This window comes from Pelodiscus sinensis, chromosome 1, assembly GCF_052426305.1.
Source record: "Pelodiscus sinensis isolate ZL-2025 chromosome 1, ASM5242630v1, whole genome shotgun sequence".
NCBI classification, from domain to species: Eukaryota; Metazoa; Chordata; order Testudines; family Trionychidae; genus Pelodiscus; species Pelodiscus sinensis.
This window is the reverse complement of record NC_143052.1, coordinates 13,825,464-13,852,558: the sequence shown is the minus strand read 5'-3', so window position 1 is coordinate 13,852,558 and position 27,095 is coordinate 13,825,464. Positions and strand designations below refer to the sequence as shown.

Genomic DNA, 27,095 nt, shown 5'->3' with positions numbered 1-27,095 from the left:
TATGGATGCCTGGTTAGAGAGCATATAACAGGGGCTCAAGAGGCCACCTATAGGGTTTCAACTGCAGAATCAGGGCCTTAATGCAAAGAAACTGCTTTGTGATTCTGGAATACTCAGAGGACAATAGATTCACTGCATGGTCCTGAGCTTAGCAGAAGGGAGTCTGTGATCTGTTGCATTTTTGTGCATATCATGCTTGCTGCTAAGTAAGCAACAGAGGTCCAGAGTTGCCTGATGAGGCTGGGGAGAGGGGAGGGAAGGGCAAAGGCAGAAGATACCCCAGGCCCTGGCAATTTAAAGAGGCCGGGGTTCTGGCACTGCTGCTACAGTAGCTGCGGTGGCAACCAGAGCACCACGCCCTTTAAATTGGGACTGCCTGTCCTCGGCCCCACCCCTTCTATCGTCGGACCCACCCCTTCCGGGAGCGTTGAGCTGGCCCCCCCTTCTGGGGGCACACAGCCAGCCTCCCCACCTTGTCCAGGGGGCCACGAAGCTGTCAGTGCCCATGGTTGCTATAGAGTGACTATACCGCTACATGATAACTCTTGAAGGCTGTTGATTGTTCAACAGTGCTTAATAAAATAATAATTTAGTTCTTCACACACGTAAATTGTATTAACACGTAAAAAATTTTTTTTATGTACAGCGGGTTTCGCCAGCCAAGATGTGAAACAGGAATACATATGCAGGCCAATCATCACACATATATTTACAAACCATAAAAATTAAAAGCTTTTTCCCCCTTTGCCGTTCACATTAAAATAAGAGGAAATTTGTAAGATAAACAGTTCTAGTTAATATGTCTTCTAGAGATGTGCTCCTACAAATGTTTTACATGAAACAGTATAGTTCACAGACAACTGTTACTAATTTCATCTTTTGTTCTAAACTTTTATGCTGTACATACCAAAAAATTGCAATTTTAAGAACAAACGTGGGCACTGAACTTCTACTTTGAATTTTTGCAGTGCCTTCCACCAGTGAATCCCAAGCAATTTATAAACATGAAGAAATTCAGGCTCTCAGTACCCTTGGAAGGTATTATTCACATTAGACCACTGGGAGATTGAGTGTGTTGACCGAGTCACAAAGCATGCTCCACCCTTTCCTGCCCGCCTTTTCCCAGCATTCCTCAAATTGTCGAGAAGCAGCACTGTGCAGGATAGAACCGCCCAGCCTGCATCTTCCCCACTGCCAGTGAATGGCGGGGTGGCAGTGGCAGCTGCTGTTGCACAGACTGCCAGCACTGCCCCAGCCCTCTGACCCATCCCCCCACATCACCATGGAGAACAGCGCCTTCTTTTGTGCTTTGAAAATAGTGAGAGATGATAGAAACAAAAATAAGTTCTTGGACAGCTATTTCTAAAAATTGTAGCCAAAGGTAGGCCCCCAAAACACTTAAAAAAGTGGGTTGGGATTTCAGAATTGATGAGCAATCAGTGGCTCCCACTGAAAATTCAGCAACCCCCCTTTTTTAAAGATGCTTAAATGTGGCTGCAAGGACCTAACTTTATGCCTCTAATTTTGAAAATCTTGGCCATTGATTAAAAAGCATTCAAATAAATCTCATTTTTCCCAAGAAAATCTATGCTCCATGTACAAAATGTGAAATAGAGACAAGAAAGCTCTCATCTTTCTGACAGATGCTTGTTGAACTGTAGGAACAGAGTTATATTTTGTTGGAAAATATTGACCACAACTACATATGTAATAGAAAAAATGGCTAGTAATGCAGATACACCCTCCTATAAAAAAGCACGATTGCCTTTTAAAAAGTCATTTGGAGGACTGCACGTAAAAGGCTGTAAAGTTATGAGTCAAGTGACTATAAGAGTCAGCACTTTCTGAACTTGGTTTAAGTGTTTTTGGTGGAGTAGGACTAGAATTATACTGGTGACATAGTGAAATTCTATTAGACACTATCTACTGCACGGGATAAAAGAGATGGAAAATGTTATAACCAAGAATGTTTCTAGCAGCTGTGTCTGGTAAGAATTAGCTATTATGATTCAGGATGTCACCTGACTGTGACAGAGACTAAGATAGAATTCCAGCTCCTCCAATCTCCAGCACCACTGGCTAGAAACATTAATAAAATTTAAGATGGGGGGGGGGGGAACCTGACTATTTTATGATTTCTCAAATACTTGCTATTGCCATAGACCAGAGACAAGAGTGAATGAACTGGCTGGGCCCGATCATTTACACATACTTCATTACACAAACATCAGCTGAACAATTATCACAACATCCCTCTGTTACCCTCCTTTCACAGAGGAGTAAGCAGAGTCACAGAGATGTGAAATGACATCCCCAAAGCCATTGGGGAAGACACAATGCCAAGATTCAAAATTAGGAGTCCCTGACTAGAGTCCCAACATATTTTTCATGCCTCTCTAACTTGTCGACACTCTGGCCTGACAAAATCTATATTTGTGAAACCAGTTTATTCAAAACCAATCAAATCCTTCCCATACCCTCTGAAAAATCCAACTGCCGCAAAACGGGGTTTTCACTAGGTGGAGTGGGGCCTGGGAAAAATACAGCTTATATGCCCCCCATAGGGCAGGGAGCATGCAGGGTCTCCCCCTGGGATGTTGGTGGGGGGATGTGGCAAAGGACATGCTTATGGGGGTGATAGAGCAAGGCACACCCATTGATGGTTGACGGTTGCCTGTCTGCTAGATGCTGCCTTCTGCCCAACGTGGGCTGGGACTCCCACACTGTCTGTTCTCCACATTTGAATAACGGCAGGGCTGGGGTGGACACACAGGGCAGCACCTTCCTGCCAGGGCCACCCTGGGCCAGATAGGGCCCAAGATCTGAGGGAGGAGGTGGGGACCATGTGATCTGTGCACAGGTGCCACAGGTGAGCCCAGTTCTCTGTGAAGCAGCCAGAAACCCTTGATCCAGGCTATCAAGCCCCATGACTCCCAGTTATATGAAATGGTATAAACCACTGGGCAGAGGCGGGGCCAGACATATCATGCTGCCTCCAGCTCATTGGATCAAGGCAGACAGCTACAGTCCTCAGCCCGTCTGACACCGTGATGTCGAAGCGTATGGTGCCCCACAGCATAGGGCCCAGAGTGGTTGCCTCAATTTGCTGTACCCAAGCAACAGCTCTGGCAGCAAAGCATAAAGACCACAATTTCAGGGCCAGTGTGGGTCACACATAGAACCCTTGGGCCGCAGGTTGCTCACCACTGATCTAGCAAGAACAATCCAAATGGATGGAGGAGCAAGACTCTACTAGAATCAATATTCAAATCTACACACACTGCTGGTGTCTTTTTCACCTTCTGCCCCATTCTTCATACCCTCACCGGATTTTGTCATTGACCTGGATTTTAAGATGTTAATGGGAGGGATTGCCTCTACTGCTCTTTTTCTATGATGCTTGACAAAACAAGGACTTGATCAGCACCTCTTAGAGCTACTGTGATACAGAGAGAAAAAAATGTTTTAATCGGCCATATACAGTCCTAACGAATGAAGCCTTTGAAAGTATTTTTTGCCTGTATTGCCACTGGATACTCCATAAAGTGAAACAGAGTTTCTGGCTTCCTCCAGGGCACCTGCTTTCAATTACAAGAAACATACAGCACCTTCAGAGTTTGAGCCTTTTCAACATCTGTAATTTGCAGATATGTATCTGTTGCATTCAGATTACTGCTAAAACTGCAGAACACTTTCTAGCTTTCAGCGGCATGTCTGAGAAACTTTAGAGGTGGACAGTAAATAACGGCATTTGCAATCGCTTTTTAAAGACTGATAAACCAGTCTAAATGAAATGTTTTAACTTGTGCAGAAATCTTACCTCACTCCTGTTAGAAGGTTCATTCAGCAGCCACTTGATTAGAAATTTAATCTGTAGGGAACGTATGCACTGTGATGTTGCTATGCAGCCAAATGCACCAATCCCTTCCTCATGTAGCAGAATATATTTCAAAGCACTTCTAACTGACCAGCAGAACTAACCAATCACAGCTGGTGTCACTGCTCAGGTTTTTTAGTGTGAGCCAGAACCTTGTGACTGTTCAGTCTGGAGAATGGCTACAGGTACAAAATTGATTCCTTTCTTCCCCCCACCCTCCGTATCTGTGGATTAATATGATTTAGTGTATTCAGTGGTTTACATTGCATACCAATCTCATTTTCCTTCCCTGTATTATGCAGCTATCAATTTTCTGTTCTGTATGCTCCAAAACATGACAGGGTGACTGGTCCACACAAAATATGCAAACACACGAATAAACCAAAATTTGTCTCCTGTGCTGCAAATTAAGTCATTACTTCTTCAATGAATGCGGAGAACAAATACTCTTCATAACAGCCCTTCACATATTTAAAGACTTATTAAATATAAGTCTTCTTTTCTCAAAACTAAAACATGCCTGGGTTTTTAATATGTTTCCTCAAGAGTCAGATTTTCTAAAACATATATAATTTTCATTGTTCTACTCTGGACTCTCTCCAATTTGTTCATATTTTTCTAGAATTGTGGTACCCAAAACTGGACAATATGCTCTTGCTAAGACCTAATTAGTGCTAGGTACATTCCTACTAGCTGCATAGCATTTTTATAGTGCACTTTTGATAAGTGTGTATTTGCATATTTTTGTAATAGATTAGTGACTCCAAAGGCAAATTCAGGAATGCTTGATATAAATATTGTGTGTATATTTTCACAACAGAGTCTGCTTAAAAGCTCCTTCAGAGCCACCGTGGTCTTATCTATAAGAGGTTTGCATTCCATTTGCACTAACCATGATGGTCTATTAAACGAACAGTATTTCATTAAAATATTATGCAGGACATATTTCTAGGACACAGAAATAAGTTCTGAAAATAAATCAGTTTTTTTTAAAAAGGGTCAAACATTTATTAACATCCATTTCAGCCTTGCAGAATTCTACGTTCCTACTTGATTAGGTTGAGTGATTTTTAAAAAAAATTGTTTTTGGAGGAGGAGGAACATACCATTAGATGTTCCCTAATTTTAAACTGATATGCAGCCAACACTAAGCAGATGATGTCACTTCCCTTATATTCTTCCTTTACATATTTTATGCTGTTAAATAGGTAAGATAAAGACATTAGTTTACAATTTGCTTTGGCAGTTGACTTTTTATATAATTTCAATGGATAATATTGATGTTGATTCTGAAGCATTTTTTTCCAATTTAAATTTAAAGTGTTTTTATTTTTATCGATTTAAATTTTCACACTTGTGAGAAATTATGAGTGTAGCACCATCAGACAATTATTTGATGACAGAAGATACTTGAGATTCAAAAAGTTAAGCTTTGTAAACATCAAAGCACAAAACTAGCAATATCAGATGTCAAAATGTTAGCCTTAAATCATATTCTGAGTTCTCGGGCAGCACTGGCTATCTGAAAATGTCAGTTATCACCAAAGGAAATATTTTCGCCCTTTGTGTGTGCCTATGATGAAATCAACATTTATCAGAATTTACCAATACAAATCAAATCCTTCCAAGGTTATTTGCAGTAAGTGAGTCTTGGCTCCATCTTGTCAGTTTGCTTGGAATATTGGTAATTTAAAAAAATGAATCTTTCTGCAATTGTTATGGCTTGATAATCTCTTGTTTACAGTTAGCAATTGGAGAGGATGAGAGAGAAAAACCTGCATAAAGGCCCCATCTAAAACAACATGAGAAATTATAAAAACTGACTATAGAATGTATGAAAAGTAAACCAAGTGAAAAAGAAGTGAAACCATTCCCCCCCCCAATCTTTTTTCAGTTTTAGTCATTTTAAGTGCAATGTGTAACCACAATCTTTTTTTTTCCTTTCTTTTTTTTTTTTTTAAGACAGATGTGCAATTTTTTAAAACTGACAGTGTTTAATTCCTCCAATATACGAAGCATGTCTGGTTCCTTAAACAAAAAATTCTTACAAATGCCATACACTGTACAAAACAATCACAATTAGGTGGGCTAGTTTGAGAACCATAGTCTGAACTCTTATTCCCTAGCTTTTTTATTAGTCTTCTCCCTCTGCCCCCGCCAGTAGATTGTCACTGTGGCAACATGCAATTAAAAACAAGACAAGCAAATTACCACCAAAAAGCAGGGGGGAAATAAAAAAGGAAAAGGAAGATCATATGAATATGCATATCTGTCTTTTAAATGCACTTTCATCTGGTAACAGAAAAGACCTTATAAAGTACAGTTCTCCTCTTTGAGGATGTGAAAAGTCACATGACACTTTTTGGAACATAGGCATTCACCCATAAGCTCTGTACAAAATGTCGCTTTCTCTCTTCCAATTATGTGTGTTATTCAGCGTGGCTGAATTTCAGAGGAACTGTACCTCTGGCTTGATCTGGCACGGCACAGTGATTCCTAACAGTGTTTGAAAGGGCCCTTAGCTCCCCAAAGGATCAGACCTTCAGATCATTTCTATGAAAATATATTTCAAGACAATGTGTCAGATAAGAAAATTGTTAAAATACCTCACAATCCTATCCGATCGCTGCTTCTCTGCACCTTTTTTCCTTATGAGCTTCCTGGTATAGGTTCACATCAGACCTTCAACCTTTCTCTGAGCTTGCTTTGTGGCTTAGTGATATGAAAAGTGTCATTTGATCATTTTAGTAAACCACCTGCTCATTGGTAAACTTTTCTCCCCCCAGTGCATAAAATGCTTTGAGTTTATTGTTTTTATAAACCTATCAGATTAAATTAGGGAAGAAGGGGACAACTATCCCTTAGTTCACTAAACAAATGCAATTACCTGTAATTTAAAAATATTAATTAGCTTCTGAGTTACAGACATTTATATGCATTTATATGCACAACTAAATTCAACAATGAAAAAGCTCCAAAATCTGTCGGGAAGGAAGTGGTAAATACCGTGCAAGGTCTATCTCCTCTTAGGTAGCTAAGCTCTGAACTGAGAGGAAACCTTAAATAAATAATCTTGTAATTGCTATTTCATTTGGTATCCAAATACTTCAAGCTAATAAAATTAAGCATTAAATGATTACAAGGATAATCTATGAACAACATATACACACATCTCATAAAAGAAATATTACAGAAATGGATACTGGATCTCAAAACTCTCTCCATAATGTGCAGTGTCATTTCATTTTAGATGATTTCACACTCACCAGAGAGTTTATAGTATGCAGACAACCCAACTCAATCAACTGATTTATCTCTATAACTGCAGATCACATTATCTCGTGAATTAACTGATGTATAGGCCGGTGACGTGCTGTCTTCTAATGGAACGCAAGTTTTAGCCTTGGCATTCGTGTTCTAGATATCGAGATTTTATATATTTGGCTGAGGAAAAAGAAAATATATGGGAAGCTGTGATCATTAGGCTTTGCTTTGGACAAACAGTGCCAAAAGAGATGTTAGCAGAAGTTCATATATAAACATTTTTATTTTCTAACTGTATTTAATGTAAGTGTAAAGAGTGGGAGTGACGACTCTGTTAGTCACAACTCAAAGGCCACCAGCAGCTGTACAGTATAAATGTGCCTCATGTCCCCCCACCAACATAACAGCTTCACCTGGCGGAGTGAAAGAACAATTTATTTCCACAGGCTATCCAGTTCTCGGCCTATCTGCTGAGATGTGTGCCAGATGTGATTGTGGTTGTGTTGTGCACTGACCAAAGCAATCACAAACGGGGAGCTGACAGCCTTGTTGGGCCATGTGTGAGGGCAGCTCCATGCTCCTGGAAGCAGTCGGGGCCTCAATCAGAATAGGTGGGGTCAAGGCAGCCATTGCCCTGCCTACCAGCTGGGAGAGACTCACTCCTCTGTCTTCGGCAGGGAGTGGCTGCTGTAGCTGAAGGAGAAGTGCCTAGGGTTGCCAGATGGTTTCAACAAAAATACTGGACACACTTGACATTGCATCACAATCGACATGACATCTTATTTTGAAAATACCGGACATTTATATTTTCTCATTTATATTTTCTCAATTTGTTTCCCAAACAGAAAGCTCAAATACTGACCTGTCCGGTTCAAAACCGGATACCTGGCAACCCTAGAAGTGCCCCTCCCGCAGCCAGGCAACTCCTTGTGCAGCAGCCTGAGCCCCTGGGTGGGGTTAAGCAAGCAGCTGTGGGGCCATGCTGTCACACAGCTTAGAGGGAACCTTGATCCAAGCATGGTGCACCCTCCCCCCTTCCTCAGAGCCACATGAAGCGCACAGCACAGCACTCCAGTGGTAAAGCAGCAGCAGCGTCCAGAGCTGTGAGCTCTTTTGAATCACTTAGCACCGGGGCAGATACCACCCTCAGCCCCCATCAGCGGGCCTGCCACCAACTTATTTCACACACTCCACTGAACAGCCATCCACCAGCAACACTTTAAATCACTACCAACCCAAGCTATATTGGAAATGGCAACAGAAATAACTGAAAGCCCCTGCGTTTCATTCTTAATCTCCTGAGTCACGCTTCTCAGTGATTTGTTTGAAAGAGTCAAGCCTTTAGGGAAACTTCCACATATGGTTCATGAACTGTTTATCTACTCATTTGCTTATTTAACTTTATAATCACAACACAGATGTAAAATATGCCAGAACAGTAATGCCAGCAACATTTGGGTTTCTCTGCAAAAATCAGGAATATATGAACCAAGGTAATGCTGTCAAAAGTTTTTTTAAATATACCGTTGGTCAAAAATCTACCCTTAACTTACAATCTACGCGATACAACTGAATTCAACAGCATTCCATAGGAAAGAACATGCCCCAAGAAAGTTAATCATTTTCTAATACTATGCATCTTAGGGTTTTCTATAGAACTTATTCACCACAGTTATCAAATGTTGCCCAGATGAATGTTCTGAACAGCTGAATATTTAAAATCTGTTCAATTGTTGCCATCAGGAGACAACTGACAATTGCAAGCTATGTAAAGCTGAATTCTAAATAAATGAAACCAAATAACCAAGACAGACAAATATTTTTCTTACCGTGAAGTTTATTACAAATACAGCTGGTTGAATTACTCATTGTAAATAATATGCTTAGCAAATATAGCTCATTTTTTCTTTTTCTGTGAACCTCCTTTAAAAAAAAACTTCCAGGGACCAGATCTTTAATTGAAGCTACACTGCTCAGCATTAGCTGAGAAACCGATCCTAATATACAGCTACACTGCTGCTTTTTTCAATCCTTTTGTTGGAAGAGGCATTTCGGACATTTGGCCCGTCTAGACTGCACCAAATGTTGGAAAAAAAACCTTCTTTCGGAAGCCCACTTATTCCTCGTAGAACGAGGAATACAGGGGCTTCTGAAAGAGCGTGTTTGCTCTTCCGTTTTGTTTTTCTGGAAGAGCAAATGCATCCTTGGACGCAGTAGAGCTTTTCCGGGATACTTTCAGTATTCCGGAAAAACTCTTGTAGTCTAGCTGTACCCATATTAGGGAGGAGTACAGCTTGGGTAATAAGAGTTGGCTGTAAATACACAGAATGCATGGTTAATAGTTTGAAAGGATAAGAATATTAATTTTATCTTTGGATTAAGTAAAAAAATCAAAATAAAAAAGTATGATTTCTCTCTAACATGCCTAAAGAAGATTCTTGGACATGTTACGACTAGTTAGGGGCAAATGTCAGAAGTTGGGATACTTCAGGCTTTTTTGTACTATCCATACTTCTTAGCAATGTGAATCTGGGATAGGACCTTGAATTTTCACAATTCAGAAATGAAGGAAAGAAATCCAAAGCACAGATGGGAAGGAGGGACAAAGCAAAGTTCACTGATGACTTTCAAACCTCAGAAAAGGCCAGACAAAACAGATATTTATTTCAAGAGAATTGTATATCAATTTAATTACTTCCAGGGCAGCCTTAACATATACAGTGAAATCTTGGCACCACTGAAGGCAATGGTAAAGCTCCCTTTGACTTTGGTACCGGTAGGTGTATTCGCAAAATAGTTACAAATAATAAATCAGATTAAAAAAGTAAATTAAAGTTCAAACAGTGTACATAACCAGAAACAAATATGTGAAATAATCCACACAAACGATCTGCTCTCTCAGACTACTTGCTCCTAAAGCAGGGTCTCAACCTGTAGGCCCGTGAGCCATCCCCAGCCAGAGCAGTTGCACAATCCAGCCTGGAAATCTCGTGGGTCCAGAGAGGGCTGTTCATTACTATTCCCTGAGCCCCACACCTTCTTGCCAGTCCCCTTACTCTCCTCCCCTCCATGGCACCCCATCCCTGCAGGCTCTGGGGTTCACTTGGAGGGGGTAGTCTGGCAGATTGCAGCAGAGCGAATGCACTTGCTGAGTGCCCACCACTTCACCATGGCTCTGTTGCCCTGGGAATGCAGGGGTCCCAACGACTGCTACTGCCCGGTGGTAGGCTCCCCCACAATGATCCCCAAAGCTGAATTCTCAGGGATGGGGCTCCATGGGTGGGGAGAGCACGGAGTAGTGGCAGGAAGGGACAGGGCTTGGGAAATAGTAATGAACAGCCCTCCCCAGACCCACCGGGACTCCCAGGCCAGGTTGTACAATCACTGTGACAGGGGATGGCCTTCAGGCTGAGAGTTTGAGACCTGTATCCAAAAGGCTGATCACACCTTTTGACGTAGCGGGGGTACTGTCTGCTTTTGTGATCCTATGCTGCTATGCAGGGACTTTGGGAGCGTCTGTGTCTGTGCAGTGCCAAGCAGGGGATGGGGGTCTCCTGAGCCAAGACACACAGACAATGGCCAAGCAGCTTCACACCTGGCCAGGGAAAGGAGTTTGAACAAAGGAAGGGGTGTGGCTGCCTAGGGGGAGTGAGTGACCAGTGGCTGGGAGAAGGGGCAGTCTACAGGAAGAAGATGAGTAAGGCAAACTAAAGCCAGAACGTGGAGGGGGTGGGGTGGGGCTGGTTCCAGGGCCCTTGAACCTCTAGCCCCCAGGAGGGATAAGGCTGTCCACTCTCAGTGTATTCTGCTACCATAGCCTATGTCCCTGAGAACCAATAAAACCTCCTACTCTACTGGCTGACAGAGTCACATCTGGCTGCGGATGGAGTTGCAGGGTCGGGGGCTCCCCGATGCATCGTCACAACCAGTATTCCTAATGACCTGTTCTTTTTCCTTTTGTTCTCGAAACAACATAGGGTTTGATTCTCTGAATTCTTACTGCAGGGTGAACCTCTCCAGTCTGGTACCCTTGGGACTTGACTGGTTCCGAACCATAGTAAGGATGTTAAGATGCAGATAACTAGCTAATCGAATAGCCAATGGAATTTCCATTGACTACTCAATTAATCAATAAGGGGGGGATGCTTGCTACCCCCGCTGCGCCTCCCTTTTAAATGTAGTAAGAGCCAGGCAGCTCCTACTATATATAAACTTCAGAGCCGCAGCGGGGTAGGCTCCGTGGGGCGATGCAAGCCGGGACTAAGCAGTCCCCACTTGCACCACCCTGGGAACTAACCCCGCTGCAGCTCTGCCTTTTAAATAGAGCCTGGTGGCTCTTACTACAATTGAAAAGCAGAGGCGCAGCATCTGGGACTGAGTGTGAGCTGGGACAGCTGATTCCCAGCTCGCGCTTGGTCCCCCGCTGCGCCTCTGTCTCCTCCCCCACCTCTTGCAGAGATAGTGCTGGGGGGAACTGGCTTTTAAGCTGGTTCCTCTCTACACTGGCTCCTGCCTCCCCCACCTTGCTGATAGAGGCAGCAATGGGGAAGGAGGAAGCAACTGTTTGAGTATTGACTCAACGACACGAGAAGCCTAGGCCTGGTCTGCTGGGGGGAAGCAGCTAGTGCGGGGCTGCCTCACCCCGTTTGTAAGTAGGGATCCGATGTAAGTTGGATCCATGTAACCCGAGGACTGCCTGTAATTAGAATCAGAATCTGTCCGCTTGGTCTGATTTTTGTGTTCATATAGTTGCCACGGAGACACACACTCATGTGAAGACACAAGTACAATGAATTAGATAAACTGCAGTCCATGAACAGGGAGCACTTCAAGACTTGTCTGGTTTAGATCCTACTACTTCGAAGGTTAAGATTTTCAATTTCTTGAGGCAATTAAATGTATCTTTGCCAATTTGCCAAAATCCATTTCTATCAGTGGGCAAAGAGCATATGAAATTGTAGCCTGAGATTAAATATAAATTAGAATATCTAAAGGAGAAATTGCAACTGACTAAAATGTCTGTGGTCATTCCCATCAGGAGAAACACACATGGTTCTTAATCAGATAAAAAGCTGATCTATCTAAATGCAACATCTGTACTTCGGAGCCCTAATCCACTCTGGATGAAAAACAAACAATGTGTTTTTAGGTTTTTAATATTCAAAAGACAACCTACAAAGGAATTTCGTTTTTCCCTTGAAAGTCCCGTGTAGCATTTAAAGAGTTAAAACTACTGAAGTGAAAGCACTCTGCCTGAGGCCAAGTTTTTCTATAGCCTCTCTACTTCACTGCATTTTCATCTCCTGTGTCCTGACAGCTGTTATCATGAAGAGTGCTGCTACATGCCTATTGCTGTTCCAAAAAATGTTCTTCTCAGCTCTGAGTTTGCTTTTCAAGGCTTTAAAACCATGCTGCATTGGGGGGTTGGGTTAAGGGGCGTGGAGAAAGCAGCAGTTACATGGGAGTTTTTTGGTCATTGAATGCCCCCACCTACTTCAAACACATTTAAACCTCCCCTCTTCCCCAGAAAATAGATTAATTTCTTTCTCCCCTACATTGTGTCATTCTTTCTTATTTGTAACAAATACTTTGCACTTACATAGTGCAATTCCTATGAGGCTCTGAAAACAGTTACAAACATCTGTCAATTAAGTCTCAATCTCAACATGAAGGAAATATACTGATTTTTAGATGGGTATATTATGCCACACAGATTAAAGAATTTGTCCTAGTAAGTAGCAGAACCAGGACAACACCCAGAAGTCCTAGTTTCCTTTTTCTAACCATTAAATTGCACTGTTCTTAAAAAAACAACAAAGGCCACGTTTTGTATTTTTAAACTAAAAGCCTTCAAAAGGAGGAATATTAACTTTCCAGGGATACACACACACACAGATATTGCCGAATAAATTATACATATAAGGGCCAATTTGCAAGAAGAAGAACATTAATGTATTTTTAATGGCTGAGCTAAGGGTAAGTCTGTATACAGTATTTTAATTCTAGTACATTAGCGTTGCATTTATACATTAGCAGCTAAATGTGATAATGTCAAACTCTCCGGTGGTTGTGGAATCATAATAAGGGTTGTATTAGCATGAAAAAAAAAGAGACAAATGATTTAACCCCCTGAAACCATTCAGAGAATTTTTACAATGTCCCATCTTTTTTGCATGGCTGATCAAAGTTGCAATGGGAAACCAATCAACAGATATGAAAAAAAGAATCCGTGCTTATGTATACTGCTGGAATTGAAAGCAGAAAGCTGTCTTTTTCACAGATTAATTTTTTCCATGTTCTTAAACCAGAAAATGTGGGATTTTTATGGAATGTATTATATATAAAATAACTTTATAGCTGTAGCCAAAGTAAAATAAACCAATGCATCTGAAGATAATATTTCTGCTTAAGAGGTTGGTTATTTTTTCATGGCTGAAAAACCACAAGTAATGGTCTGACAATCAACACTGTTATGTTTGGCCCGTGCAGTCCACAGCCAATTTCTAGCCATTCAGAACCGTATTTCAAGGTATATGGTCTCAAATGTATGCACTGAGGGCACCCACCAAAGGTGAAGCATTCTCCTTGGATTAACACTTACTCCAATAACTAGAAGTAGTTCTGTAGCACCTTAAAGACTAAGGGTACATCTACACAGCAACTTTATTTCAAAATAACAGTCTGCATCTACACAGCAGGCAGTTATTTCAAAATAATATCAAAAGACTGTCAAGCTGGAGGACTTCTTACTCCGACTCTTGTAACTCTCGTAGGACAAGGCGTAAGGGAAGTTGGAGGAAGAGTGCTGTATTTTAAAATAAGTGCTGTGTAGACGCTCCCTATTTCTAAATAAGCTACGCAATCGGCATAGCTCATTTTGCATAGCTTATTTCTAGTTAAGCCCTGCTGTGTAGACACACTAAGGGTATGTCTACACTGCCACCCTAGTTCGAACTAGGGTGGCTGTGTAGACACACTAACTGATTTATTTGGGCCTAAGCGTTTGTGGGTAAAAACCACTTCAGCAGATACATTTGATGAAGTGGGTTTTACCCACAAAAGCTTGTGTCCAAATAAATCTGTTAGTTTTTAAGGGGTCACAGGACTCCTCACTGTTATGCAGATAGAGACTAACAGGTTTACCCCCTCTGAGACTTATTCCAGTGAACTCTCCCACAAGACCACACCTAAGGTTTCCTTTACAGGAGTTCCATGTTTATCATGCTACTTAATGTGTTTTTCCTCTCTCTAGATTAACACTTAGCGAAATGTAAATTTCTTGAAGGTAATTACCTGGCTGCATTTCAAGGAAGTCTTTAAAATTACAGTTTTCTTTGGCAAGAGATTATACTGGGGGTAACATAATAGAGTAGTGGATTTGGAATTCACTTCACTCCAATTACAAACACAGTTTGGAGTTCTCTGGCATAGCTTTAGGCGCAATTGACTTTCTTCTGGTCAGCACACTCATCTTCATTTTACTAGCACATTTGCATTTGACCCACATAATTTGCACTCTGGTGGGCCACTCAGTTCTGGTCTAGATCTGACATTCTTCAGTGGTTGCATGCTTTTCCACTGAGTGATTTTTTTCAGCACCGTGGCTTGTATTTTCACAACTATGCAGATGATACCATGGTTTGCTTGGCTTGGCTGATTCCTAAACACTAGAGTGCAGACTCAGTTGTGGCTGATCAGTTGTAAAAGTCTTGTAATTTCATTACATTGTATTCGAATTAAAAAGGCAGACGTTATCATCTTTTGGAGTGGGGCCTATGCATCTCACACAATTTTCATAGAGCCTCTCATTCTTGGCTCTGCTTCACTTCTGCATTATGTTATTTTTACTCTGGTGCGACTTCATTTGTATTTAGATTGTAAAGTCCTTAGGGCCTGGGGTATATCTTACACCAGCACATAGCCTATGTCTAGACTGCAGAGTTAAATTGGAAAAAGAAACACAATTTGTGGTATGCAAATTGTGCCATTTTCCGATTTACTTTTGAAAAAGCCTTTTCTGAAATTTGGCACATCTACACGGTGCCAAATTTCAGAAAAAAGTGCTCTTTCAACACATCCCTTATGCCTCGAAGAACGAGATTTACAGGGATGGCGAAAGAGCGCATCCACTTTCTCAAAAATGTTTTGGACTGAAGGTATCCCGGAAAAGCAATGTAGTCTAGATGTAGTCATAGGCAGGCAACGTGACCTTCATCAAAATGGAGACATTTAAGTGATATTCCAATATAAAACCAACTTCATTGACAATTGGAGAAACACAATGATGAATCAGGCCTCTTGTGTTTTTCATCTTCACTTACCTACCTTTGCCTAGACCACATTGATAGCACAACCGTATTTTACTTTTTGTAATAGTCTCCCCAACTCTCCTCACTGCTTGATCTGTTCTAAAACTTTAAGAGACATCACCTATTAACCTTTACTTTAGCCTTGGTTTAGCAGTCCTTCATCTTTCCCCTCTTCATACCTTTATAATTCCTTAACTTTAGGTTAATGCTCACAGCTTATTAACATTTTCTGATATTCACCCATTTGGTCTTCTCATATTTAGAAACACTCCATTTTACTTTTTATCAGGTCTGATTTTTAACTCTGGAAGGATCTCAGAGAGCTCACAGGTTTGGTTCTGAGGAACACACAGATATTTGAATACTCATTTGAATCTCTTAAGTGGGTAAATTGAGGGCAGATATTGGAAGATTTTCAAAACGTTATTATTTTTGCTCCAGTCCTAAATACTAAACTTCTCTTCTGTGTGTTGGCCTCATGACTCTCATGGCTAGTAAAGGCCGGCAATAAGACAGTGGAAACTGTAAACATCTCTCTGTCGGGAGGAGATGTGCAAGCATCAAATCAAGAGGCCAACACTTGATGTGATTGTTAGCTTCATGGGGCCACATGACTATGAACTATGCTATCCCAGTAAGACACTGCCGAGATTGAATAACCTTGTGTACTTGCTACAAAACTTGTATTTTTTTAAAAAACTCATGTATTGGGTTAGAGGGATGATGGAAAGGACAGTACAGCAGGGCCCACGGCCACCCCAGACCCTGGGACAAGGTGTGGGAGCAAGGGTGTGTGCACGTGTGTGTCCATCTCTGCACCACTAGAAGGGACAGGCCTCGGGTCGAGGGACAGGGCCGAGGCAGCCATCCATCGGTGCTGCCTGGACCACAGAATGCCTCCTCCAGCCCTCAGAGCTGCACTGAGCGCCCTGTGCGGTACTCCCGCAGGAATTCAAAGGGGTCTGGGGCTCCAGCTGCTGCCACAAACCCCTTTCAATCACTGGGCCCTGGAACAACTGCTCCCTTCACATGCCCCAGCAGCGGGCCTGGGATAGTATGATGGCAGGATCGATTGTTAGTTAATTATTAATAATAATACCAACCCGTGCTACAACACTAAGTTTAAATATAGTCTGGGAAATGCTTTCTAATCCTGGGAGGTAGGCAACTATAAGCACTATCTCCTCTTTACAGCTGGGGAGACTGAGGCAGGGCCATTAAGACTTCCCCAAGGCAATACCCGCAAATCATACCAAAGCCAAGATTTAAATGTTAAATGCTTGGGAAGGTGGGCTTGAACAAAGACATTAAGAATGTTGTATTATAAAGCGAGCCTTCCCTGTATTTAACACCTCATTTACATCAAAAGCTAAGTACAGGGATACTTCCAGGCCCTTCAATTAGCCTCATTAGCACCAGTCCTACAATGACCTGTACTTTTTTTTGTTTTTTAAACAATGAACTTGATTTCTGTTATTTCCACTCCAGCTCATCATCCCATCAAGTGGGATGAAAGCTAATGATACTATATACTATAGTATATATGTATTTGTTAGTCTCTACGATGCCACAGGACTACTATTTGTTTTTAAAATAGATCAGAGGGGGAAGTTCTATTGCCCAAAGAAATGTTCAACATCTATATTCCCTTTCTCTAAGGCACAGAAGGAGACCCTATAACCTATTTAAAAACTATCTCTTGGTTTTAAACCAATTTAATAATTTTCGGGTACCTGAAAACTGTTAAACCTCATAAGAACATAAGAACGGCCGTACTGGGTCAGACCAAAGGTCCATCTAGCCCAGGAGCCTGTCTGCTGAGAGTGGCCAGCACCAGGCGCCCCATAGAGGGTGGACCGAAGACAATGATCAAGTGATTTGTCTCCTGCCATCTCTCTCCAGCCTCTGACAAACAGAGGCCAGGGACACCATTTCTATTCCCTGGCTAATATCCTTTTATGGACCTAACATCCATGAAATTATCTAGCTTTTCTTTAAACTCTTTTATAGTCCTAGCCTTCACAGCCTCCTCTGGCAAGGAGTTCCATAGGTTGACTACACGCGATGTGAAGAAGAACTTTCGTTTATTAGTTTTAAATCTGCTACCCATTAACTTCATTTGGTGTCCTCTAGTTCTTCTATAATGGGAACTAATAAATAACTTTTCTTTATTTGCCCCTAAATTCACCCCTTTTCTATTAAAGCCCCTAAATCGAACTACCTGTTAAACCTCCTTGCAGGAGTTTTAGGGCTTTAATTCAAAATACCAGGTCCTTGCTGCGTGTAGACGCAGGCAGTTAGTCCGGACTTGTACATTTCAAAAAATGATGACCGAACGGGAAGATGCAAATCAAGCACAGGATATTTAAATCCCGGGCTTGATTTGCAACTTTGAATGTCTACATTAGTCTTCCTAGTTTGAACTAGGGGGCTAGTGTAGACATACCCTTGCTGTGTAAAGGAATGACAGCAAGTATATTAGTTTGCCCTAAATCATATTGAAATCAATGCAAAGGCCCCTTTCTTGACTTCAATAGGAGGTGGATGAAGCTCTGTGTCTTGCACAGAAGTGGGGAGGTAATTTGGCCCTTCCCGGTTTCTTGCTCCAAAGCTGGAACCTGCTGCTTGCTCCTCTCCATTCTCATGAGTTGTATACATGGAGTGTAACTTTATAAAGTGGGTTTTATCCACAAAAGCTCATGATTCTATATATTTTTAATTTGGCCCTTCCCGGTTTCTTGCTCCAAAGCTGGAACCTGCTGCTTGCTCCTCTTCATTCTCACGAGTTGTATACATGGAGTATAACTTTATAAAGTGGGTTTTATCCACAAAAGCTCATGATTCTATATATTTTTGTTAGTCTCTAAGATGCCCGGGACTACTCATCATTTACATGGAGGCATGCTCTTGTCTTGCGGCTAGCCTCACAAGGGAAAGGGCTCAAAGCCTACCTGTTTTCCCTTTAGAAAAAGCCGAGGTTCCAGCTTAATGATGCTTTTTTACTTTAAATCTCTAAAGACAGAGCAAGTTGCACAGCTGTACAATTTCTGCAGCATAACCAGGAGATCATAAAATATGACCAGCTGAGTCATATTGGACAGCACTAAAGCCATTTAGCAGAACCATGTGCAGAAAAAAGCACCTAAGTCAGCGAGTACAGAACATGTGACTAATGATGAGATGAAAGGGAGATAACTAAGTCTTCTTGGAAGAATCACAAAAACAGGTGTCTGTGGGGAGGAAGCTAGGAAGTTACAGTCTGGTTAGTCTTTTTAGTGAGAAAGAAAATACTAGATGGGCCAATTCAGTCAAAGAGCCTACTTGTGTGCTTCAAGTTGCAAAACACGGAAGATATTTGCAGATGTGGGGCCAGAATCCAGTGTGTTCTTAACTCAGACTAGTGAACTTGGGATAAAATACCAATGAACTTGGCTTTTAACTCACATTCGCAGCTCGAATTCAACGCAAGGCTCCCCTAAGAGGTTTTAACCCTAGCCACTCACTTGAGTTAAAAGCTGAGTTGTTGTGTCTCCACTGTTACTTTAATGTGAGTTAGCAAATCTGAGTTAAGAACATACTCTAGCCCCCCCCCCCCCCCCGTCACGAAGGCATACCTATCCAGCTCGTCTACACTGAAGCTGAAGGTATAATTTCCAGTTTGGGCAGAGGCACAGGCAGCAGCTTTGTTCATATGACTGTGCTAAAAAATAGCAGTGTCTGAAACCTTAGGTATTTGGGACAGCTAGTCCATCACGCCAAGCACACAGCTGCAGTTCTCCTGAGCTTTTTGGCTAGCATAAGCATATTTACCTGAGCTGGATATTATACCTCCATCTTAGTACAAAGAGGGCCTGGCACACGCAGAGAAACGAGAGCTCGTAATAACTATGTGACTTGGTTTCACAAAAGGTAAAAAAAAGTCACATTGAACAAATCTGGTGGAATTGTTTGTGACAACACAGAAAGCAGACACGCAAAGTAAGGGAAACAATCTGTTTGAATTTCCAAAAGGCAATTAAACATAGCTCTGCAGAGTACCCTGATCCAGCAGATAACAGCTAGGAGGGGAGGGGGGGGATTGTCCACAGGAAAACACTAGATATTATAAACCGGGCTAAAAAATTAGCTTGTGTGGAAAACTGGGACTGATCTCCCTGCAGAAGAGACTGTTTTAAAGGAGAAATTGTGAAATGCTTCCAGGTACTCAAGGGGATATTGAAGGCTGACACAGACCAACTCTTTGAACAAGTGAGAAATTTGTGGATTCAATAATCCAATCAGAAAACTGATGGTGATATGGGAATGCAACAGAGAAGCTTTTTCTCCACAATGATGAACTTACCAAATGTCCTACCAAGGACACCCAAAGAACATTTAACTCTACTTAAGAAGGGGCCTGAGATGAAAAACTGCTGATTATCTGGCTGGCCCACATAACTGATTGAAGTCTCATGGATTTCTAAACTCTCGTTAATTATGGTTGTCTAGTAAGGCATCAGTTTCCACTTAAGGTTTTAAAAGTAGTATCCCTTTTTAAATATGAATCTGGAAAAAGTCTTTGATGTGACTTTGGTATTTAATTTTTTAAGCTCCCTTGAATGATTTTGTGAAGGGCACAGATATTAATGCTTTTTACATTGTATGATAATGGTGGTTCATCAGAACAAATGACAAATTAATTTCAGCACAACGATCAACTGTAGTAACAGGAAAAGAGCTACAAAAATCTCCTCTAGAAAAAGAAAATTCAAACCAAACCAACCAAAACCCCAACACACCTAAATCTGAGATTGAAATCCTGTTGAAAATGAATGAATTAGCAATTTTTTTTACTCCTAGCTCAGGTCTTTAAAAGCAGAGCTTGAGTGCAGATTATTGCTTTGTACAGTAGGTTCCAGTTTTCAGCTGAGCATGTATGAGGTGGAATATGGAGGGGGAAAAAAAGAAAAATATATTAATGTCTACTCTTCAGAAACAGTACTCTTGTCTGGCTGTGCTGAATTTCCTGAGCCTGCAGGCAGAATAGATATAGTCCATCATAGAGGCTAAGAAATGAGAAGCCAAATACAAAGAACAGCAAATGTGTTATTTTTAAAATCTCATGGTTTTAAAGCTAATCTCATGACTTTTGGGGATTGACAAGATTTTTGAAGGCTACTACTGCCATTACTGCAAACAGTGATTGATTACCCACGGTAAAAATTAAATCAGATTAAATTCAAACACTGAAAACACTGAGAAGTTGTTGCTGAGTTTTTGACTTTTTAAAAACTGACCCAATTCCATAAAAAGCTGTTACCTACGTGTGTGTGTGTGTGTGTGTGTGTGAGTGAGAGAGTATTTACAAAAGGGGATAATGTCTGTTTGATAATGGGTTCATAGTTACTCAAAAGGTCCTTTTAAAGCATAACAAATCTAAAATTTTGAATTCAGGACAAAAAAAATTATTTGAAATTATTAATTTTCAAGGTTTTGATGCAAAAATAACCATTGTGCAGATATGCTGGAAAAACTGAGTCTTCTCCCACCCACCCCCAAAAACCCCCCCACAAAAATTGTACTGAAAACATTTTTGTCATTTGTACAGAGTGCTGTGCAGAGCTGATTGTGCAGCTAAGACAGGAAGAGCAAAAAGAGAGAAACCACAGGCAAGCTGTTGCACTCAGCTTCCCCCTCTGCTAATGGTACTTCCTGTATAAAGGTCAGAACTCTGCATACAAAGCTCAGGAGCCCCAGTGGTGCAACTTAACTTCATTTGTCACTGCAAGGCGGCTCTTCTTTTCTTGACTGAAATCTCTGGCAGCTATTCCCTTCCACCCACCTATCTTATGCCGCAGAAGCTAGGATCTGCTCTTCTCTGGTTATATTGTTTCTTACTATGTATAGCAGTGATAATTTCCTGTGTTGAAGAAAACAGAATCCATTATTATATAACACACATCCAGAGGGAGCTAGGACTACTAGAGGACAACACTCTGTGCTGTCTCCTCCTTATACTTGTCTCACTCTCATCCATTGCATTAATGCATCACCCACTTTTGCAGAGATAAGCTTGAAAACATGAAGCAGGTGTAACCCAAAGGTTCAGAAAGAAGAAGGGAAATAAAAGAACCCAACTATTATTTTGTTTTTAAAAAGTTTCATGATTTTTGAATGCTTTGAGTGGGCCAGCCTGATTGTAGAGTAAAGTGAGATGGATAAAGAGTTGGGTGGGGGTTTGCCTTCAAAGCTTTTGATTTATTTCTTTGGGGTCCAGGAGTGTGACTGTAGTTTAAAAAAACTTTACTGTCACCTAATTTTTAGAGAGAAGGAGCACAATTTTTTCTCAAATATCGTGACCATTCGAAAGAATTTCATTTTTTTTTAAATGTAGACACTTTGAAAATTTAGTCACTTTTGAAAAAAAAAAAAAACGGTAGGCCTTAAATCTATAAAAACAATGCTAGTGCTGTATAAAAAAAATAAGTGTGATATAGCTGGAGTAGGTCACTATCAGAATAAGGCTATTAGAGGATTACTTATTCTGTCAGTGAAGCCTCTCAAGACCAGCAGAATCATTGAATACTAGAACCGGAAGGGACCTTAAGAGGTCATCAAGTCCAGGCTCCTTCCCTCACAGCAGGACTTGTCCAAGCTACATCTTGATAAATGTCTAACCCACCTGCTCTAAAGTAACTCCAATGATGGAGATTCCACAACCTCCCTAGGCAATTTATTTCAGTGCTTAACCACCTGCCAGTTAGGAAGTTTTTCCTAACATCCAACCTAAACTTCCCTTGCTGCAATTTAAACCCATTGCTTCTTGTGTTATCAGACCAGGGCCGGCTTTAGGAAGTGCAGGGCCCAATTTTGGTTGAGCAAAAAAAAAAAAAAAAAACAACTCAGACTCATAGCCCCTTTAAGTCCCCAACTACAGGGCAGACTCCTGCCTTCCAGCCAAACCCAAGGGCTGACTCCCCCTCCTGCGGCGCACAGAAGCCGCCACACTCCTCCTCCGGGGCCAACGCCCCCTCCCGCAACGCACCCAGCACACTTCCAGGTTTGGGGCATGGGGCCCTTTTTTGGGGGGGGGGGGGCACGAGAGAATCGGCCTAAAGCCAGCCCTGTATCAGACATTAAGGAGAATATTTTTTCTTCCTCTTCCTTATAACATCCTTTTAGGCATTTGAAAACTGCTATCATTACCCTCTCAGTTTTCTCTTTTTCAAACTAAAACTCCATTCTTTCAGTCTTCCCTCATAGGTCATGTTTTCTAGACTTTTAATTTTTTTGGGGGGGGAGGGGCTCTTCTCTGGACATTCGGAGTGATCATAAACTAAACACACAGACAAACCCAACTAGAGTGTGTGTGTGTGTGTGGGGGGGGAAATCATAAGAGTGAGTGCTGCCCCCTCATACATGGTTTCAGGAAAGGGCAGTTTCAAACTCTTTATTTACCCTGGGTGTAGGGGGAAGTTTGACCCAAGCAATATATTAAATACATTACATCATTCAGTTTGATTGAAGACATTTTACATTTTGTAAAATACCAGACAGACCTCACTTCATTGTTCTGTCGCTACCACGAGTTTGAAATGCACTGCCATTAGCTTAAAATCTATAGTGCAGTTACTCAAATGTAGTCATTTAATATTTACATCACACATATGTGCACACAAAATGCTCCCTGTCACTGAATGAAGGAAAAAACAACAACCACCCCAGACTACTGGCTGAGGCGTAAACAAACTCTACTGTCTGTTAGGGATTAAGTTTTATTTTTAAAGAACCTCAGAGGTAAGACTAGCATGTTTAAGTATTCTTAAATTTTACCTCAGATGTTTTAATAGTGCAGTTTTACAGCTGAGTGAATCTTAATCACACGATGCTGTCAAATAAGAGACCTAATTATCCCCAGAAGTTAATATTGCCACACTAAAATAAAATACATGGATCTGGAGATTTGTCTGGTAGACACACATATTGCGAACACTCGAAAATCAAGCAAAGCTATCCCAAACACACATCTATCCAAAATAACAGGCTGCATTGTGTTCGTTATTTCTGATCCTAAATGTCTGATTTCACCATCACAATTTATTTTGACACCAATGCACCACTGAGACAATTACGGCGGAAGACAACCCCGTTTTTTTTTTCAGAAGAATATTGACTTTAATGAATCTATTCGCATTAAAATGAATTTTAAGATACTGTTCTGCAACAGGCTACATTATACAATACAGGCAAATCAACTGCTCATTGACAAATGGCGATGCAAATGTTCAACTGCCAGCCATGAGGATAATCTGCATCTATATACCTCCGCCCTTGTCATTTGACATTCACAGAGGAATACACTCAGCCTCTGAGCAATACACAAATGTTTTGCAAAGCTCTGAGCTCTCTTGTGAAGCTCGGCAAATAATAATGCACCCTATATTACGGGTTACTGGAGAAGTAACATCATAATAAAAAATAATGCTTCACATTTTTTACTTCTATCACACTCCAAAAGTTTTAGTTGCATTACCTGAATATATTAAGATGAGTTCTGAAATCTGAGGAGTTTCCAATTCAAATAGGCAATACAGAGGAAAAGATGCACAACACAAGATGCACTTAGCTTCCATACTGGACTTTTCATCCAGTATTCACAAAGCACAATGCAGACATAAGTAGAATAGTCTCCATTTTACAGGCAGAGAAAATAAGGTCAGCTAAGGCAACAGAGAAAGACTGTAGCATATCCACTGGAAAAAGCAGCCTCCCACATGCAACACAGGCTATTACTAAAGGAAGAATAACTTTTTTAGACAGCTTGAAGAGAAACATTTATAGTCTACACAAAAAATATACCTTGCTTATCTATGAGAGCTATTAAACACATAAAGCAGACTGCCAAAAATACTGTGAAGTTAATGCAATGGGGGGTCTATTACCTTTCTTCCTTTTGAGCATAAATCCCTAATATCACAGGGAAGTTGCACAAATCCATGAGGACAATTTAAAAGGGGGTCAAAATAGAAACAAAAAGAAGAGGTATTCTACCCAACCTCTGTTTCTGATTGAATGCCACCTCTCAAATTAAATTTCGACATGTAAATAGTTGTCAGACTCCAAAGCATGCCCTTCTCAGATCTAACTTTTCATCGGTAGATTTAGTAAAACACCGCCTCTTTACATTCAGAAAATTCTTCACAACCATAAGAACTAGAAAATAAAATTTAAATTCTAGAGAAACTGATAGAGCTACCCAAATACTGGGGTAGTTCTCTACTATGCACCAGCTCAAACTTCCCCCCTATTGTTTTTCCAAAATGACATGGCAAATTAAATATAATGCCACACTGATAGAAAGAGGATGTTAAGAAGCTACCTATTTCCATTACTATATTCTTTGTGTGTTACAGAGAAGATACCATTGTTGTAAACACTTACACTGTAATATATTATTGTGTATGTTACTAGTTTGACACTTATGTCCTCTGAGGAGGAAGAAACACTGCCTATATGCTCTCTAGTGGACAAACAGGATTTTTTACAAGGTCCCTCTTCTCCCCTCCTTTTTAAATATGATCAGAGATGATCTGAAAGGCTTCTGTTCTGCCAAGATCCCAGTCCAAGGTTCTGTGTTTCTCTGGCAACAGTGACATTACTAACAACTGAAGCAGGGTAGGGAGCAGCATACACTGCATTCCTCATGGAGTGTCAAGTGTTCGCAACATCAGTGTTGCAAAAACATTATAGAAGCTGTAGCATGGACCTTGGCAGGAGATAAAAGGAAAAAAGACTTCAATATTTTGATTTAAATTATTTTATTTGCCATGTTTAAGTGTACACATGCTATATTAAATGCCGTGGTTGGTTAGATAACCATTATTTGTTTAAAAGAATATTAGTCAGTTTATCTTCAAAACCTGGGGTTTTGTAGGCCACTTTGTAGAATTTCTCCATAAGTGTTTGAAAGTCTGTACAAATAGGAATTTTCTCTTTAAAAAAAAAAACCATTTTGAAGCTTCAAAAAATGACCATCTTGTAGGACCTCTCAGGGCATATTCGTGTTAAAAATTTGCAAAGGTGCTTAGATACTAGTAGGTCAGGGAGGGGTGTATGTGTAAGAGAGAGTGTGAGAAAGAGAGAGAATCAGCCAATTCATGGTTCTCCGAAAGTCCTGGGAGTGAGAGAGAGGAGTAGGTAAATAGAAGTCTCCAGGGCCCCAATGTGGAAGAAGTGTGGGGAAAGGGGACAGAGAGGGAGTGTGTGGGCTGCATGTGGCCCACAGGTCACTGATTGCCCTACACTGGATTTGGATCTTGTGGCCCACTGAAATAAAGGAGGGTCAATTCTGTGGTCCATTCACTAATTTGGGTTGCCCCTCGTTGTAGATCATGGTTGCTACTGATGCTATATATAATTGTAACAAATGCATGTATCATTTTCGTATCTGAAGTTATATATGTAGGCCCGATGTCTTTCTAATGTGTTTGCTTCTGGGTAGCGCCCACGAGGTATTGAGCCTGCACATCTGGAAGGGACTATTCAAAGTTAAATGGTTTGCCAAGGGACACTTAACCCACAATGGACCTGGAAGACACTATCTACACTTAACGGACGTCCCTATGCATGTTAGGTAATGGCTGCTGTGACTTATCAAAATCACGCTTGGACATATGATTTGTCCATGTGACCCCAAACACCATCTTGTTCCCTCTGATTATCCATAGTGAGAACAATGGATCTCCCTTCACTTGGCAGAAGCTATAAAAGGCCCTGGAAACCAGGGACGTTAGATATCAGGTAACTGAATAGCCATGTAACCGCACGAAATCTTAGCAGTTACATGACTACTCGATAGTCCCTGGGGGTGGGGCCAGCAGGCAGTGCACTCTGACCCCATTCCCGGGGAGCCCTCTGCCACTCCACACTGCTGCCTCTGTATCCCCAGTTGTCAGGGTTCAGGGGCTGGACTGATTGTGGGGAGCATGGGGCTGGTGTTGTGGGGAGCACAGCCCCCCTTGGGAGCACAGCTCCAGCAGCAGCAGGGCCAGCACAGCAGGGACTGTAGCCCTGCCTGGGCTGAAGGCAGTGGAGCTAATGGGGGCTGGCAGCACAGCCCTGGTTGGGGCTAGCATTGCGGGGAGTGTAGCCCTGCCCAGGCCAGAGGCAGCAGGGCCGGTGCCCAGGAGCACAGCCCAGACCGGAGCACATAAGCATAGCCTAGGCTAGCAACGAGAGCATAGACCCAGTTGGGGTCAGTGTGCTAGGAAACATAGTCCCGGCTCCGTACAGGAAGCACAGCCCCAGCAGGGTTGCGGGCAGCGGACCTGCAGCGTGGAGCAGGGCCAACACCTGGGAGGGGGGGCCTTGACCTCCCCTGGCCTGGCAAACTCTGGTGTTCGGGACCACTCAGGTTGCCGAACCAGGGAGGTCCCACCTGAATCTTGGTATGAGCATTAGTCTTGGGGTTAAAGGTAGGTGGGTTGAGGGACTCCATTTCCAAGAAGGGATAAACAGAGTCAGTGCCCAGGAAACGTGCCAAATAAGCCAGAGGAAGAACCTGTGCTGCAGCCCCCCGAGGGACCAGAAACTCAAGAGACCCTAGGGCAGTGGTTTTCAGACTAGGGGTCACAACTCAGAACTGGGTTGTGGAATGTCGGGCACTG

The 27,095-nt window shown here is 41.7% G+C and overlaps 1 protein-coding gene across 15 annotated transcripts in view; it reads right to left on the bottom strand.

Annotated features, from left to right (window-relative positions):
* Positions 1-27,095, bottom strand: part of CELF2 (CUGBP Elav-like family member 2) — a 495,286-nt gene that overhangs the window by 244,893 nt on the left and 223,298 nt on the right. Inside the window, exon 1 of one of the 15 annotated variants that reach the window (XM_075909018.2) lies at positions 6,484-11,437. The exons of 13 other annotated variants lie outside the window; for them this stretch is intronic. Coding sequence is in view for 1 of the 2 variants with exons in the window: in XM_075908813.2 (XP_075764928.1) it covers positions 3,821-3,843 (23 nt within the window). In the remaining variant the exon portion in view is untranslated. One more of the 15 variants, XM_075908813.2, reaches the window with a different exon arrangement.